The following is a 13,452-nucleotide window of genomic DNA, read 5'->3' as shown; positions in this document are numbered from 1 at the left end:
AAATCCCACCCATTGTCTCTGTATTCATATATACTTTCTGTACTTTGCCATGCTTTGTTTTCTCCTGTATGGTTTAAAATAAACAATAAATAATTTAAATGCATCAACTGGTCTTTAGAATATGTGAAACTGAAAAAAAACAACCGATTATTGAATTGTTAGATACTAGACAAAGGGAGAAGAACTATGGTAGCAAGAATTGTACATAAACAGGGATGTTTTGACAAGATGCTATTGAGGGAGAAGTTGTAGGAAGAGTGCTTTGAGACAGGAGGGTCCTTTGGAAGCAGACAATGATAATGAGGTACTATCTCTAATGTAGATCCTCCTGGGAGGAGAATAGGAGGAAGAGATTGTAGTAAGTCATACCATCACGGGAAAGTCATGCAGAACAGTGGAGGTATTGTGCTTTCCAAAATGAAAGTCTACCAGATTCAGTCAATGTTGTTTTTTTCCTCTCAAGCGGAGCATCACCAGAGCACTACAAGAGTAGAGAACAATGTTTAATGATGCCTAAGGTGTAACAAACAGACATAGATAATGTATCAAAGCATGTCAGTGAGTTCAGTCTTAGATTTCACTCAAATCAAGTTAGTAAAGATAAGAAAAGGGACAATATAGGCTTTTCTGGTAATAATATCATGTGCCTTCTATGAACAATCCTTTCTATATATAGTATGATGGCCTTGATGGAATTTTCTAGATTTAATCCCCTTTTAGAACACAATAGCAGCAACAAAGGCAAAATTGTCAAACGAAAAAGATAGATATCTGAAAATATTTTATTCTTTGTCAAAAATGGGTAAGTAACCTACATTGCTTAAGGACAGAAACCTTTCACACCTTTCTTTCTTAATGGGAATTTATAGTTTATTTATTTATTTTTTAAGATATTTATGCGATAGGTCAGTTTGATTTAAAATATTTTCAATGTGTGTTAGACTGGATTCACACCTGTCTGTTCTGGTGCATTTGATGTTACTGTGTGTTGCAATAAAAAACACACTAAAAATCAGCGCTCATGGCTCTCAGAACAATCACTATATACCAATTAGTCCAGTCCAAGCATAAAATATATGACATATATAGTCCATACATGAGGTATATATGAGGTAAATTGCAGTGTACAATCATCAAGTGGCTACCCTAGAGCACAAAGGGTTAAAGTTTCCAGGCTTCAGAGAGGTACTGTTTGTTTTTCTCTCATCTGAGGAGCTGCTCTCTGAAGCTTGGAAACGTTAACCCTTTGTGCTCTAGGGTAGCCACTTGATGATTGTACACTGCAATTTACCTCATATATACCTCATGTATGGACTATATGGGCCAGATTCAGAAAGAGATACGACGGCGTATCTCCTGATCCGCTGTCGTATCCAGGCACGGATTTACTCCATTTACCGCCCCAAGGCCGGATCCTTCAATGCCACCTCCGCCTGCGCAGTACGGGGGGGACTTTTTTGGCAGGTCACTGAGAAGCGGGGGGGGTGCTGCTGCCAAAAATGACATTGAGCATTGGGGGGTGCTGCTGCCGAAAATGACAAAATGACATTGAGAACCGGGAGGGGGATTGCTGCTGCCAAGAACTATCTTGCCTCCTCTTCTCAGCCGCAGTGCCGCCCCTGCACCCACTGCCGCCCCGAGGCCTGGCCTTGTTGGCCTTGTCTGGAATCCGGCCCTGGTTGTATCTCTGAGTGCGCTCGGTCGTATATATGCGACTGATTCATAGAATCAGTTACGCATAGATATCCCTAAGATCCGACAGGTGTAAGTGTCTTACACCGTCGGATCTTAGGCTGCATATTTACGCTGGCCACTAGGTGGCGCTTCCGGTTGTTTACGCGAGGAATATGCAAATTACTATTTACGTTGATTCAGAAACGAACGACCGCCCGGCGCTTCTTTTTTACGTTGTTTGCGTTCGGCTTTTTCCAGCGTAAAGTTACCCCTGCTATATGAGGGGTATGTGCGGCGTATCCTATGTTAAGTATGGCCATCGTTCCCGCGCCGAGTTTTGAATTTTTTACGTTGTTTGCGTAAGTCGTTCGCGAATACGGCTGGACGTAATTTACGTTCATGTCAAAAGCAATGATGTTTTGCGGCAGGTGGGCCGTTCAAAAAAAACTTAAAATACGCGGGGTCAAACCAAATTTGGATAAAACACGCCCCCCACATCCCCATTTGAATTATGCTGGCCTTACGGCGCAACACATACGTTACGCCGCCGTAACTTAGGGCGCACGTTCTTTCTGAATACGGAACTTACGCCGGCCGGACAGATACGCTCAGGTATCTGAATCCGGCCCTATATGTCATATATTTTATGCTTGGACTGGATCCATTAATAACTGGACTTAATTTTAAACTTTTGGTATATAGTGATTGTTCTGAGAGCCATGAGCGCTGATTTTTAGTGTGTTTTTTATGTCCCATTGGTACTTCCAGGTACTATCTTTTTTGCAGCTATGGACTCTCCCATATACACCCTCTAAGGAAAGATTAGCAACCTCCTGAGTTTCTAATGATCCGTTTTTTTCAATTATACTACCATTGTTTAGCGCCAGTGTATTCTGTTGTTTTTCATGTGTGTTGCATTAAGACAAACCATTTAAATGAACCATACAACACATTTGAACTTTTTTTTTAAGCATGGAAGCACACCACAGTATAGTAGTGGGTTACTTTGTGTTGTGGTAATGCAGAATGAATGGCAATACAGTATGCTAATGAGCATATTGCACATTACTACAACACACAGGTGCAAACCCAGCCTTAACATTTACAAAAACCTTGTTTACAGTTCTAATTTGTTGTTATCAGTCATATGCTCAATACAAATGCAGGCTCTGAATATTGCTTTGTAGTGCTACACAATGGTTGTGCTTTATTACTCTTCCCTCAGTGCTAAACTCTGAATGGGTCAACCTAATAAAAGCGATGCAAGGTGGATATCATATCTAAAATTCATTTAACAGCTAAAGGGAGCTCTGAGTGGTTAGGCATGGTCAGTCATCCTTCTTCCAAAAAAAAAAAATCTAAATGTAATATCACAACAAAATGTAAAGTGTAAAGAACAAACAAAAATCACATTAAAAATGACCTTACTAATACTACTAAGCATTTCATCAGTACTGCAGTGCATGTTTTGAGTGACGGTCATAGCTTTGTAGCGATTGCTCATTTCTAGTTACACTGGGCAAATGAAAAAGCAACTTATGCCTCGTAGACACGATCGGAATTTCCGATGAAAAAAGTCAGTTGGAATTTTTTCATTGGATATTCCGACCGTGTGTGCGCCCCATCTGGGTTTTTCCTTCGGAAGTTCCGACGGACTTAGAAAGAGAATTCAGTTTGTCTGTATGGAACTCCGACGGAGAAAAAACATGCATGCTCAGAATCAAGTCAACGCATGCTCGGAAGCATTGAACTTAAATTTTCTCGGCTTGTCGTAGTGTTGTACGTCACCGCTTTCTTGGCGGTGGGAATTTGGTGTGACAGTGTGTATACGAGACAGCTTGAACGGAAATCCATCAGAGTTTATCCTGACGGAAACTGATTGTGTGTACAAGGCATTAGGATTGCTAACCACACCCCACAAATAATGTACCTCAGTAATCATCAAAGTGGTTGTAAAGGTTTAATTTTTTTTTAAAACAACAAACATGTCATACTTACCTCCACTGTGCAGTTAGTTTTGCACAGAGTGGCCCCGATCCTCCTGATCTCGGGTCCCTTGGCGGCTGACTCGGCTCCTCCCCGCAAACCCCCTCAGGGAAGCTCTCTCCCGAGGGGGTTACCTTGCAGGCGCACTCCCTGTCATACACTCTGCATCCATAGACACAGAGTGTATGACTCAGTCCCACCCCCCAGCAGCCGCATCATTGGATTTGATTGACAGCAGCAGGAGCCAATGGCTGTGTGGCTATAAATCTATCCAATCAACGCCAAGCATTAGTGGAGAAGAGGATGCGGGGGGACACGCACAGCAGGTGAACGGGCTCAGGTAAGTAAAACGGGGGGGCTGGGGGGCCCGTGACAGCGAGGCGTTTTTTCCTTACAAACAACTTTTTCTTATTCCACTGCCCCCCCACATTCCATCACGATTAAGGCTCTTAATATTTTTTTCCTGCTGTACATACCTTAGTACAGCATATTCACCCGTGCATCCGGGTTGCGAGTCCCGCGGGAGTGGGCGTTCCTCACATGCTGTTGATTGACGGTTTGCCCAAAAACGAGCTCCCCCCTGTCGCGTAAGCCGCGTCACGGTTGGCGAAAGGGGCCGAACGGCGAGTCGGTGCTATACTGCGCATGCGCATCGCCGTTTGACTCCTTTCGCCAATCGTGACGCGGCTTACGCGACGGGGGGTGAGCTCGTTTTTGGGCAAACCGTCAATCGACAGCATGTGAGGAACGCCCACTCCCGCGGGACTCGCAACCCGGATGCACGGGTGAATATGCTGTACTAAGGTATGTACAGCAGGAAAGAAATATTAAGAGCCTTAATCGTGATGGAATGTGGGGGGGCAGTGGAATAAGAAAAAGTTGTTTTTAAGGGGGAACCACCGCTTTAATGCATTCTGTAGGATGCATTAAGGTGAAAAAACACAAACTTTTAAAACCCCTTTAAGCCTCCCAAAAACATTTTTACTGTAAAAAGACTAGCTCTACTAGGCCCAAATAATACAGCTTATTCTCTACAGTGAAACATACTGACTACGGGATAAATTAGCATAAATACATTGTTGCATTAAAACATGCCATGTTGGTGCACTCAGTACTACAGTGTGACCAACCATCATTCAAGGTGTAGCAGAGAGCAATAACTACACCTTGCTCAAATAATCTGTGGCGCTATTTTGTTTGACGAGTGCAGGTTTCTACTGGTAAAATGTAACTCAGAGGCCAAATCGCTGTGAGTTTTATACACTATACTAATATAGAATAACGAAGCCTATGGATAATGAGATAAATGTAAATCCATACTGATCTTGTTAGCATTCTGTAGGTATTATGTATATTCATTTAATAGTCACAAAGGTATTCCTTGACCAAATAAAGTTGTAGGCCCAGATTCACAAAGCACTTACGTATATCAAGTTACGCCGGCGTAAGTGAAAATGTGCGCCGTCGTATCTGTGCGCAAGACCCACAAACAGAGATGCGCCTAAAAATAGGCTTCACCCTGTTGACGTAACTTGCTTACGCCGACGTAGAGTGGGCGCACATTTAGGCTGGGCGCATAGTGCCGCTCCCATTGATTAGCTATTCAAACATGCAATAAAGTTAAAGTTATGCCCCATAAAGGAGGTGCAATCCAGCAGCAGACATGCAAAGGTCTGCACCAAGGAACACAAGCCGGCGCATTTTACGTTGGACGTGTGTCTGGCTGGGCGTAGGTTAGGTTCACGGCGTACGCAGTGATCCGGCGTATCATTGGCAGTTGTTACAACGTGGTTGTGAGCAGGCGCAGGGGGATGCGTCCACGTTACGGCGCATGCGCAGTTCGTTATAAGTACTTGTCTGGCGCTCGGCCCATCATTTGCATGGGGTCACGCCCACTTCCACCTACGCCGGCCTGCGCCTTTGATACCCACGCCACGCTGGCGCAGCGTTGGGAGCACTGGATTTCTGAATTCCATGCTTGCCTCTCTGCGCTGCATCGGCGTAGCGTACATGGGTTACTCTACGGCGGCATAATGTGCGCCGTGCTCTCTGTGAATCTGGGCTGTAGTGTCCCCATAGTATTTTAAAACCACTGGTATTATGGTGTATCCATTCACAATACTACACATCAAAGATGTGCCACATACATGCCAGGCTATAATGCATCCAATCACAATACAATAAAATAACTAATTAAAACATGATTTAGGAGGAAAGCCTCGTACACACGCTCGATTTTCACGCTCGGTTGGCAGAGCTTTCTTGTCGGGTAAACCGAGCGGGTGTACGAGGCTGTCAGGTTTCTCGTCTGGAAATCTGGACAGAATCTCAACGAGAAAAATAGAGAACCTGCTCTGTATTTTCTCGTTGAGATTCTTGACAGCCTGTTTCCCGACGAGAAACCCGAGAGTGTCGGAATGACTTCAACGCATGCGCGGTAGCTTCCACGGCATAGGTAGGGTGAAGCAAGATGTCGTCGACGGCATTGAATGTGACGAGCGCATGCTTGTCGTATGCAATGGTGTCACCACGTTCTTGCCTTTCAAGAGAACCGCGGTTCTTTTGAAAGGTCTGTGTGTACACTCGGGCGGCAAGAGATTCTTGCCAATCGTCGGGAAAAACGTTTTTTTCCTGACGGGATCCTTACCCGTGTGTACGAGGCTGAAGGCTTCATGTACACTTGCCTAAATTTTTTTGCCAAAGCTCCTAAACTCAACTCCATAATAGCCTATAGTGTTGATTTACTAAAACTGGTGAGTGCAACAATTGGTGCATTTCTGCATAGAAACCAATGAGCTTCCAGTTTTTTTTTTTTTTTTTCAAAGTTTAACCACTTCCAGCCCAAGCCAATTCTGACATTTCTCTCCTACATATAAAATCATATTTTTTTTGCTAGAAAATTACTCAGAACCCCAAAACATTATATATAGATATATTGTTAGCAGAGACCCTAGGTAATAAAACGGCGGTCGTTGCAATTTTTTGTCACACGGTATTTTCACATTCTTTTTTTTTAATCTTTTTTTTATTTCATTTTGAAAAACTTTAATGAATTTTAATGCAAAAAAACAGAAGCAATAACCCAATTTTTTGGTAAAATATAAAAGATTATGCTACGCTGATACCAAACATGTCATGCCTTAAAATTGCGCACACTCGTGGAATGGTACCAAACTACGGCACTTAAAAATCTCCAAAGGCAACCTTTTAAAGGGTCACTAAAGGATTTTTTTTTTTTAGCTAAATAGCTTCCTTTACCTTACTGCAGTCCTGGTTTCATGTCCTCATTGTTCGTTTTTGCTTTGATGTTGCTGTAAATCCTCTCTGTTCTGGACACTTCCTGGTTTTCTGTTTCCTGATCACCACAGTACTGGGAGATTTCTCACGGTGGTCACTAATCAAGGAGGTGTGATTACTTTGTGTAAAACGAAACTGGATTGGTGCTGAGGAGTTTTAGACAAAGTATCACTGCTCTCTATTGGCTGACTGCCCTCTATTGGCTCTCTGTACATCAGAGAACCAGCAAACAACAGCAAAAACGAAACTACACTGCAGGCACATTATATGATTGTTTTTTATCTATTTTTAATCATTTTTAAAAGGAATCAGTTAACTATTATGTCTCTATGTCTCTTTTTTTATTTTTCCCTTCAAATTTTAATTTTTTGATCACTTTTATTCCTTTTACAAGGAATGTAAACATACCTTGTAAAAGACACAGGGCATGACAGGTCTACAGATCTATAAAACCCCACATCTCTCCTCTATGCCAGAAGGATTGATAAAAAAAACAAACAAAACAAAATCGATCTCGGGCTTTCCAACAAAAGAAAATGGCATCTGCCTGAGCCGGAAATGACAAACTGATTTTGTCATTCGAGGGTCATAGAGAGGTCATAGAACTCTATGGTAAACTGCCTCAACATCCATTCTCCAACTTCCCAGTCGCATGGGAGAGCCTGGAGGGCGGAAAGAGAGAATGTAGTGTAAAAGCATTTAGGTGGCTAAACAGCTGCTAAGATGTCTTTTACCATGTAGGGAATAGCTGGCTGAAAAAAATATATATCTGGATGTTGCCTGTAGCTGAAGGCATCATTCAGATATCTTCACGCCAGGATGTCATATGACGGCCATCCGGCGAAAGCGGTTAATTGAACAAGTTAGAAGCCGAATGACTACCATGCACTGCTGCACCAGATTTTGAACTCTCCAGTCATTTGTTCATTTATGAAAACCTTTATTTCAAAATGAAAAAAATAAAAAAACTGGTAACGTCTAGAGTTTAGCTTTCATTTTTTTAGTCAAGGCCATCTGCGCATCTAAATAGCACTACCCTCTCCCCAGATTCACAATACTGCTGCCCAAAGGTAGCTCCATTGTTCATTCATCCAGATTAGAGACACCATAAGACACAAATTGTATTACTGGCTGGATCAACAGATGAAAATAAAAGGAAAATGCCTAAAATAAAGAAACTAATAAAGCCATCACATCCAGGGCCATCTTTTCCATTGGGCACGCTGGGCAGTTGCCCGGGGGCCCCGCTTGCCTGGGGGGCCCCACCGGCTGCCCAGTAAAAAATTATGGAGAGTGGCGGGTTAGAACTGCCCATGCCCAGTTCGCGGAAATCACAGAGAAGATCCGGTCCTCCACGAGTGCGGGGGGTTGCTGATGTAAGGGGGGAGTGAATGCAAAAATGTAAGGGGGCACTGATATAAAGGTTCCCCCTCCTATATTAGTGACCCCCCCTTACCTTAGTTTATTTAATCTAAGGAAGGTGGTTTCTGGTCACCAGAGTACCCCCCCACATCAGAGTCTGCAGGATTCCCCCTTACAATGCAAGGGGGAACTCAGTCTGCGGACCCTGATGTAAGTGGGAAAGAGAAAGCAGTGGACTCTGATATAAGGTTGTATCTGGTCACCATAGCCCCCCTCCACATCAGAGTTCCCCCCTTAGATCATAATCTGCAGCGTTCCCCTTTACATAAGAGTTCCCTTTCACTGTAAGGGGGAATCCTGCAGACTCTGATGTAAGAGGAAACTCTGTGCTGGCTGGGTTATAGTAACCTGACCTTCATGTCAATGAAGACATTTTTTTTTTTACTTTTTTTTAACTTAAACACATTTCTAATAGCACTAGCTATATGTTTATAGTTTAAATACTGACATTTGCATTGTTGGGCACTGAAAACTGTAATTTTAGGTACTTTTTTGCAGTGCCAGTAAATTTTATGATTTTTGTCAGTAATTCTCGTGCGTGATTGTGTAGACAGGGCCCCAGTGCACTGTATTGCCCGGGGGCCTATAATGCTCTTAAGATGACACTGATCACATCTAAGGATTGGTAAGCTGCAATATAATTTATTTTTTATTTTTGGGTTTAATGCCAATAAGGGCACAATGTAGTACAAAGTGTGTTAGTGCATCTATTCTTTTTTTTTTTTTTTTTTTACATTTGATATCTTTTTGTCACATTTACAGTATCTATATTTATCTAAAGAAAAAATACACTTTAAAAAAAGTAGGATCATCTCTCCAAAAATGCAGCCCCTGCCCCCTAGACTCTTACCTAGTTATTGGTGCATGCACATCCCAAACTCCCCTTATATAAAGGAAAGTTTGCTAAAAGTTTTGAAGAGCTGTGGACCAGGTTTCAATTATGGTGACTGGAGTATGAGCCACTCATACAACAAAGATGAAGTGCAGAACTAAGAAAACCTTAAAGATCACCAAGGAGCTGCATTTTCAGTATATGTGTTCTATCACAAAACACTGGGGGAGGGAAGGAGGCCCTGAGAAGGATAAATGCTCTAAGTGCACTTATCCTTTAAGCTAATAAAGTAATTAAATGATTTCCTGCTGTCAATCACCAAGTAGGTAGAAGACAAAAACGAAAAAGTGCCTTTTTTATTTTCGTAGTCTTTTGTAACGAATACCTCAAACCAGGCCATTCAAAACAATGCAACAACGCCACTGTACAGAAGGTACCTTAAGAGGGAGTACAGAAAATCATACTCGGAATAAGACAAAAATGTTTAGGAAATAATGGCATGGTCATGCAGAAAAAAAAACGTTCTACCACTGCAATCTGATAAGAGGCATGGAAGAGCTTAGCTATGAGGAAATATTTGCCTTCTGGAGGATCAGGAAGGAATTTTTTCCCCACTGAAGCACCATACTTTATAAGGTATTTTGCCTTCCTCTGGACCAACTGTGGGTAGAGTATTCTGTTTATGAAGATTTTCTATTTATTTCTGTATTCTATTTACTTTTTTCTATTGGATGAACTAATGGACTTGTGTCTTTTTTTAACCCGACAATTTAGGTCTTTCAAAAATACTACAACACCCGTTGAATATGAATTACTATTAATACGTTTATTAGCAAAAAATAATTATTTATATTTAAAGTGTGTATATAAGAGAATAATGGCTGGAATGTTGGTTTAATCCAGACCTGGAAAGCATGAGTATGGAAAACCAGCTATATTTATTTATTCTATTATTTTTGATACATTTGGAGAAGGGTTAGCAACCTTATCAAGTTTTTCTTGCTATGTGTCAATAAATATCTTTTTATATTATTATATGGTTGTGTTATCAGTGCCTATAAAATCCTAGTCAACACCCCTTGACCTGTGACTATTGATGGGTTAGTAGGCATCAAGCAGCCTTCACCCTATACTCACTTGGTCTCATTTTTTCGACTGCACTGAGAGGCGTGCCTCCACTGCAGAATTTTTATTGGAGCTTGGGCCAATGGTGCTTTACCATTGGTCCAAGACTCCAAGCTGCCCATTGAGTTTAGTGCCTCTGATAAGAAGTGAGGAGAGGCATTGTGAGCTCAGTCTGCTGCAGAGTGTGCCAGCTTCTATTTAAACTGGCCGCTCTGTATGTAGCTTCATGACAGGCTGCGCAAGGAGCTCCGTACCTCCGGAACGATAGGTCGTAGGAGACCAATGGTGGGGTAGGACTTTAGCTACCTTCTCCCCTAATTTGGGATCTCTGTGACCCCAGGTCGCCGAGCTAGGTGTTTTTTTTTGTTTTGTTTTTATGTTCATGGCTGATGTGTTTTTTTTGTTTTGTTTTTATGTTCATGGCTTGGTCTCACCTGACTCCCCTGACTGCAAGGCCCTGCTTTGTTATGTAGAAGCTTCACTGTTTCAACATTGTAATAGAGGATCCCTTGAAAGGTTCACAGTTCACAAATTCCATATATGCTGTAATAATCAGTCTAATGGCGGGAGATTAAGGACATGCTAAAAATACTAGAACATACCTAGAAATCTATAAAAAAAGTATAAGCCAATGTACGACAATGTACAATGTGAGCAAAGAGACTATAACAGTCATTGCCTACCACAGTTTAAATGACTCCATGTCTTAAAATAGACTGGCTGGTGATTTAGAAAAGTATTCATACTTCCAAGCACATGAGGTTAATCCTGTAGCAGATGAGACAAGAAGATGACTGTAGTCTCTGAACACAAAGAAAATACTACAGCAACAATTATAGTATGCTTCTGTAAAAAGATGAATATTCTAGCTGTAGCAGCAATCACCAGTCAGGACATCTTCCACAAACGACTACTAAGTTTTGACTTATCAGCTCCAAAGCTTAATATATAACCTTAGCGAGACATAGGTCAAGGAAGCATACAGATACACAGAGTTATTTTACTCTTAAAATCTGAGATTTTTTCACATATTTCTCTGCAATTCACAATAAAACCACTACTAAAATAAAGCAGTTATTCATCAAAATTTGAGGTATTTTACTCATGAAACCATGTGGTATTTTATTTCATGACACAATGGGATGGATACAGTGAAGAAGAATTAGAACCCCTGTCAGTTTTCAGTGCTAATAAAGAGGTAAAATGGTCTAAACGGTAGAAATCAATGCAAACTCACAAGTCAGTGCGGTCCCTGCAGCATATCTATGAATACAAAAGAAAAAAAATGACTAGAATACCAGTCTAAGGGAAGCTGCTATAACAGGACCCACATTGTTTTTTATCAAAAAACAAAACAAAAAAAAAAGTTAAATTAAATCAGAGCAAAAATAGAACCCCAGTTTTTCGGAACCCTCCCCCCGTCCTGGCACCTTTCAGGGGGAGGGGGTGCAGATACTTCCAGGCATAGACTACCACGGGGGTCACGCCACTCCTCCCCCTGCTGTCTTCTGGGAAACACACAGGTCCCAGTGAGGATGCACAGCGTGACTCGCGCATTCGCAGTAGGGAACTGGGAAGTGAAGCCGCAACGCTTCACTTCCTGATTCCCTCACCGAGGTTAGCGGCGGGGGCTGACCGAGAGCCGAGCGATTGATCGGCTTCGGCTGCCGACATCACAGGCCCCCTGGACAGGTAAGTGTCCATTTATTAAAAGCCAGCAGCTGCAGTATTTGTAGCTGCTGGCTTTCAATATATATGTTTTTTTTTTTAGGCGGACCTCTGCTTTAAATACATAAGTAAATACAAAATATCTTTATAAATGTCAAATATTGCAATATTGCATACAAATCACATATATAAGAACCGTTTTCCCACTAATAAATATGACCGCACAATTGTCAGTTAAAATAACGCAGTGCTGTATCACAAAAAAATGGCCTGGTCATGAAGGGGGGTGAACCTTTCCAGGACTGAAGTGGTGGGTAAATCGGCATCAATGATTCTGTTTTTTTATAATTAGGATACAAAAAGTTAGAGACTCCTCCAGATTGGCGATTATATTTTTACATTCCTTAAATACCTCATGCCTGGGCCACTACTTATCTAAGTCATGCTTTTATTTATTTATTTCCTTAGTGAATTGATTTTAACGCTGTTTTATGAGTTATTTACCTCACAAGACAAAAACATAAGCTAAATAAATCATGAGATGACAGTGAATTGACATTTTCAGCATCTCATTAGATAATTGGAGAAAATGTGTCATGTGATTCAATTATCTCATAAGATATTCTTTAGGGAATTGAGCCCACAGCAACTACACTAATTTTAGCAAACTTGGATTCCTATCAGTAACCATCAGTGCAGCCTCATCACTGCCCCATATCAGTGCAGCCTCATCAGTGCCCAACAGTGCTGCCTATCAGTGCAGTCTCATCAGTGCTCATCAGTGCTGCCTCATCAGTGCCGCCATCAGTGCATCCTATCAGTGCCGCCTATCAATGCAGCCTTTATCAGTGCTGTATGTCAGCGCCCATCAGTGCTGCCTATCAATGCAGCCCACCAGTGCCTCCTATCAGTGCAGCCTCATAAGTGCCTATCGGTGCAGCCTCATCACTGCCTCCTATCATCACAAACACATAATGACATTACACACACACACACACAGAAACCATGACACCCAAACAATAGGAATGACTTTCTCGGGACAGGGGTACTTGGGACATTTTTTTTCCGACCTGCAGGGGTACTTTACCATAAAAGGTTGAGAAACACGGGTCTATACCCACCAACCTCAGTTTGTAGATTAAGCGTTTGTGGGGGACTGTATCAAATGCATTTTCTTGTACTGTCCTATCAGTGCAGCCTCATCAGTGCCCCTATCAGTACAGCCTCACATCAGTGCCACCTATCAGGGCCCATCAATCCCACCTATCAGTGCCACCTATTAGTGCAGTCTCATCAGTTCCCCCTATCAGTGCTTCCTCATCACTGCCCATCAGTACCTCCTATCAGTGCCCATCAGTGCAGCCTCATCAGTGTCCCCTATCAGTGCAGCCTTACCAGTGCCATCTATCAGTAACATCTATCAGTGCAGCCTCATCAGTGCCCCCTAT

General features: G+C 42.1%; 1 protein-coding gene across 12 annotated transcripts in view; it reads right to left on the bottom strand.

Moving 5' to 3' along the window:
* PPFIA2 (PTPRF interacting protein alpha 2) overlaps positions 1-13,452 on the bottom strand; it is a 480,721-nt gene that overhangs the window by 271,140 nt on the left and 196,129 nt on the right. The window contains exon 1 of one of the 12 annotated variants that reach the window (XM_040344200.1): positions 370-469. The exons of the other annotated variants lie outside the window; for them this stretch is intronic. Within the exon in view, the coding sequence (XP_040200134.1) occupies positions 370-372 (3 nt within the window). The 5' untranslated portion in view covers positions 373-469. Of the gene's footprint in view, positions 1-369; positions 470-13,452 lie in introns of those variants that run through there. 12 annotated transcript variants of the gene reach the window in all.

Source organism: Rana temporaria, chromosome 3 (assembly GCF_905171775.1).
Source record: "Rana temporaria chromosome 3, aRanTem1.1, whole genome shotgun sequence".
NCBI classification, from domain to species: domain Eukaryota; kingdom Metazoa; phylum Chordata; class Amphibia; order Anura; family Ranidae; genus Rana; species Rana temporaria.
This window is presented reverse-complemented; position numbering and strand designations above follow the sequence as displayed.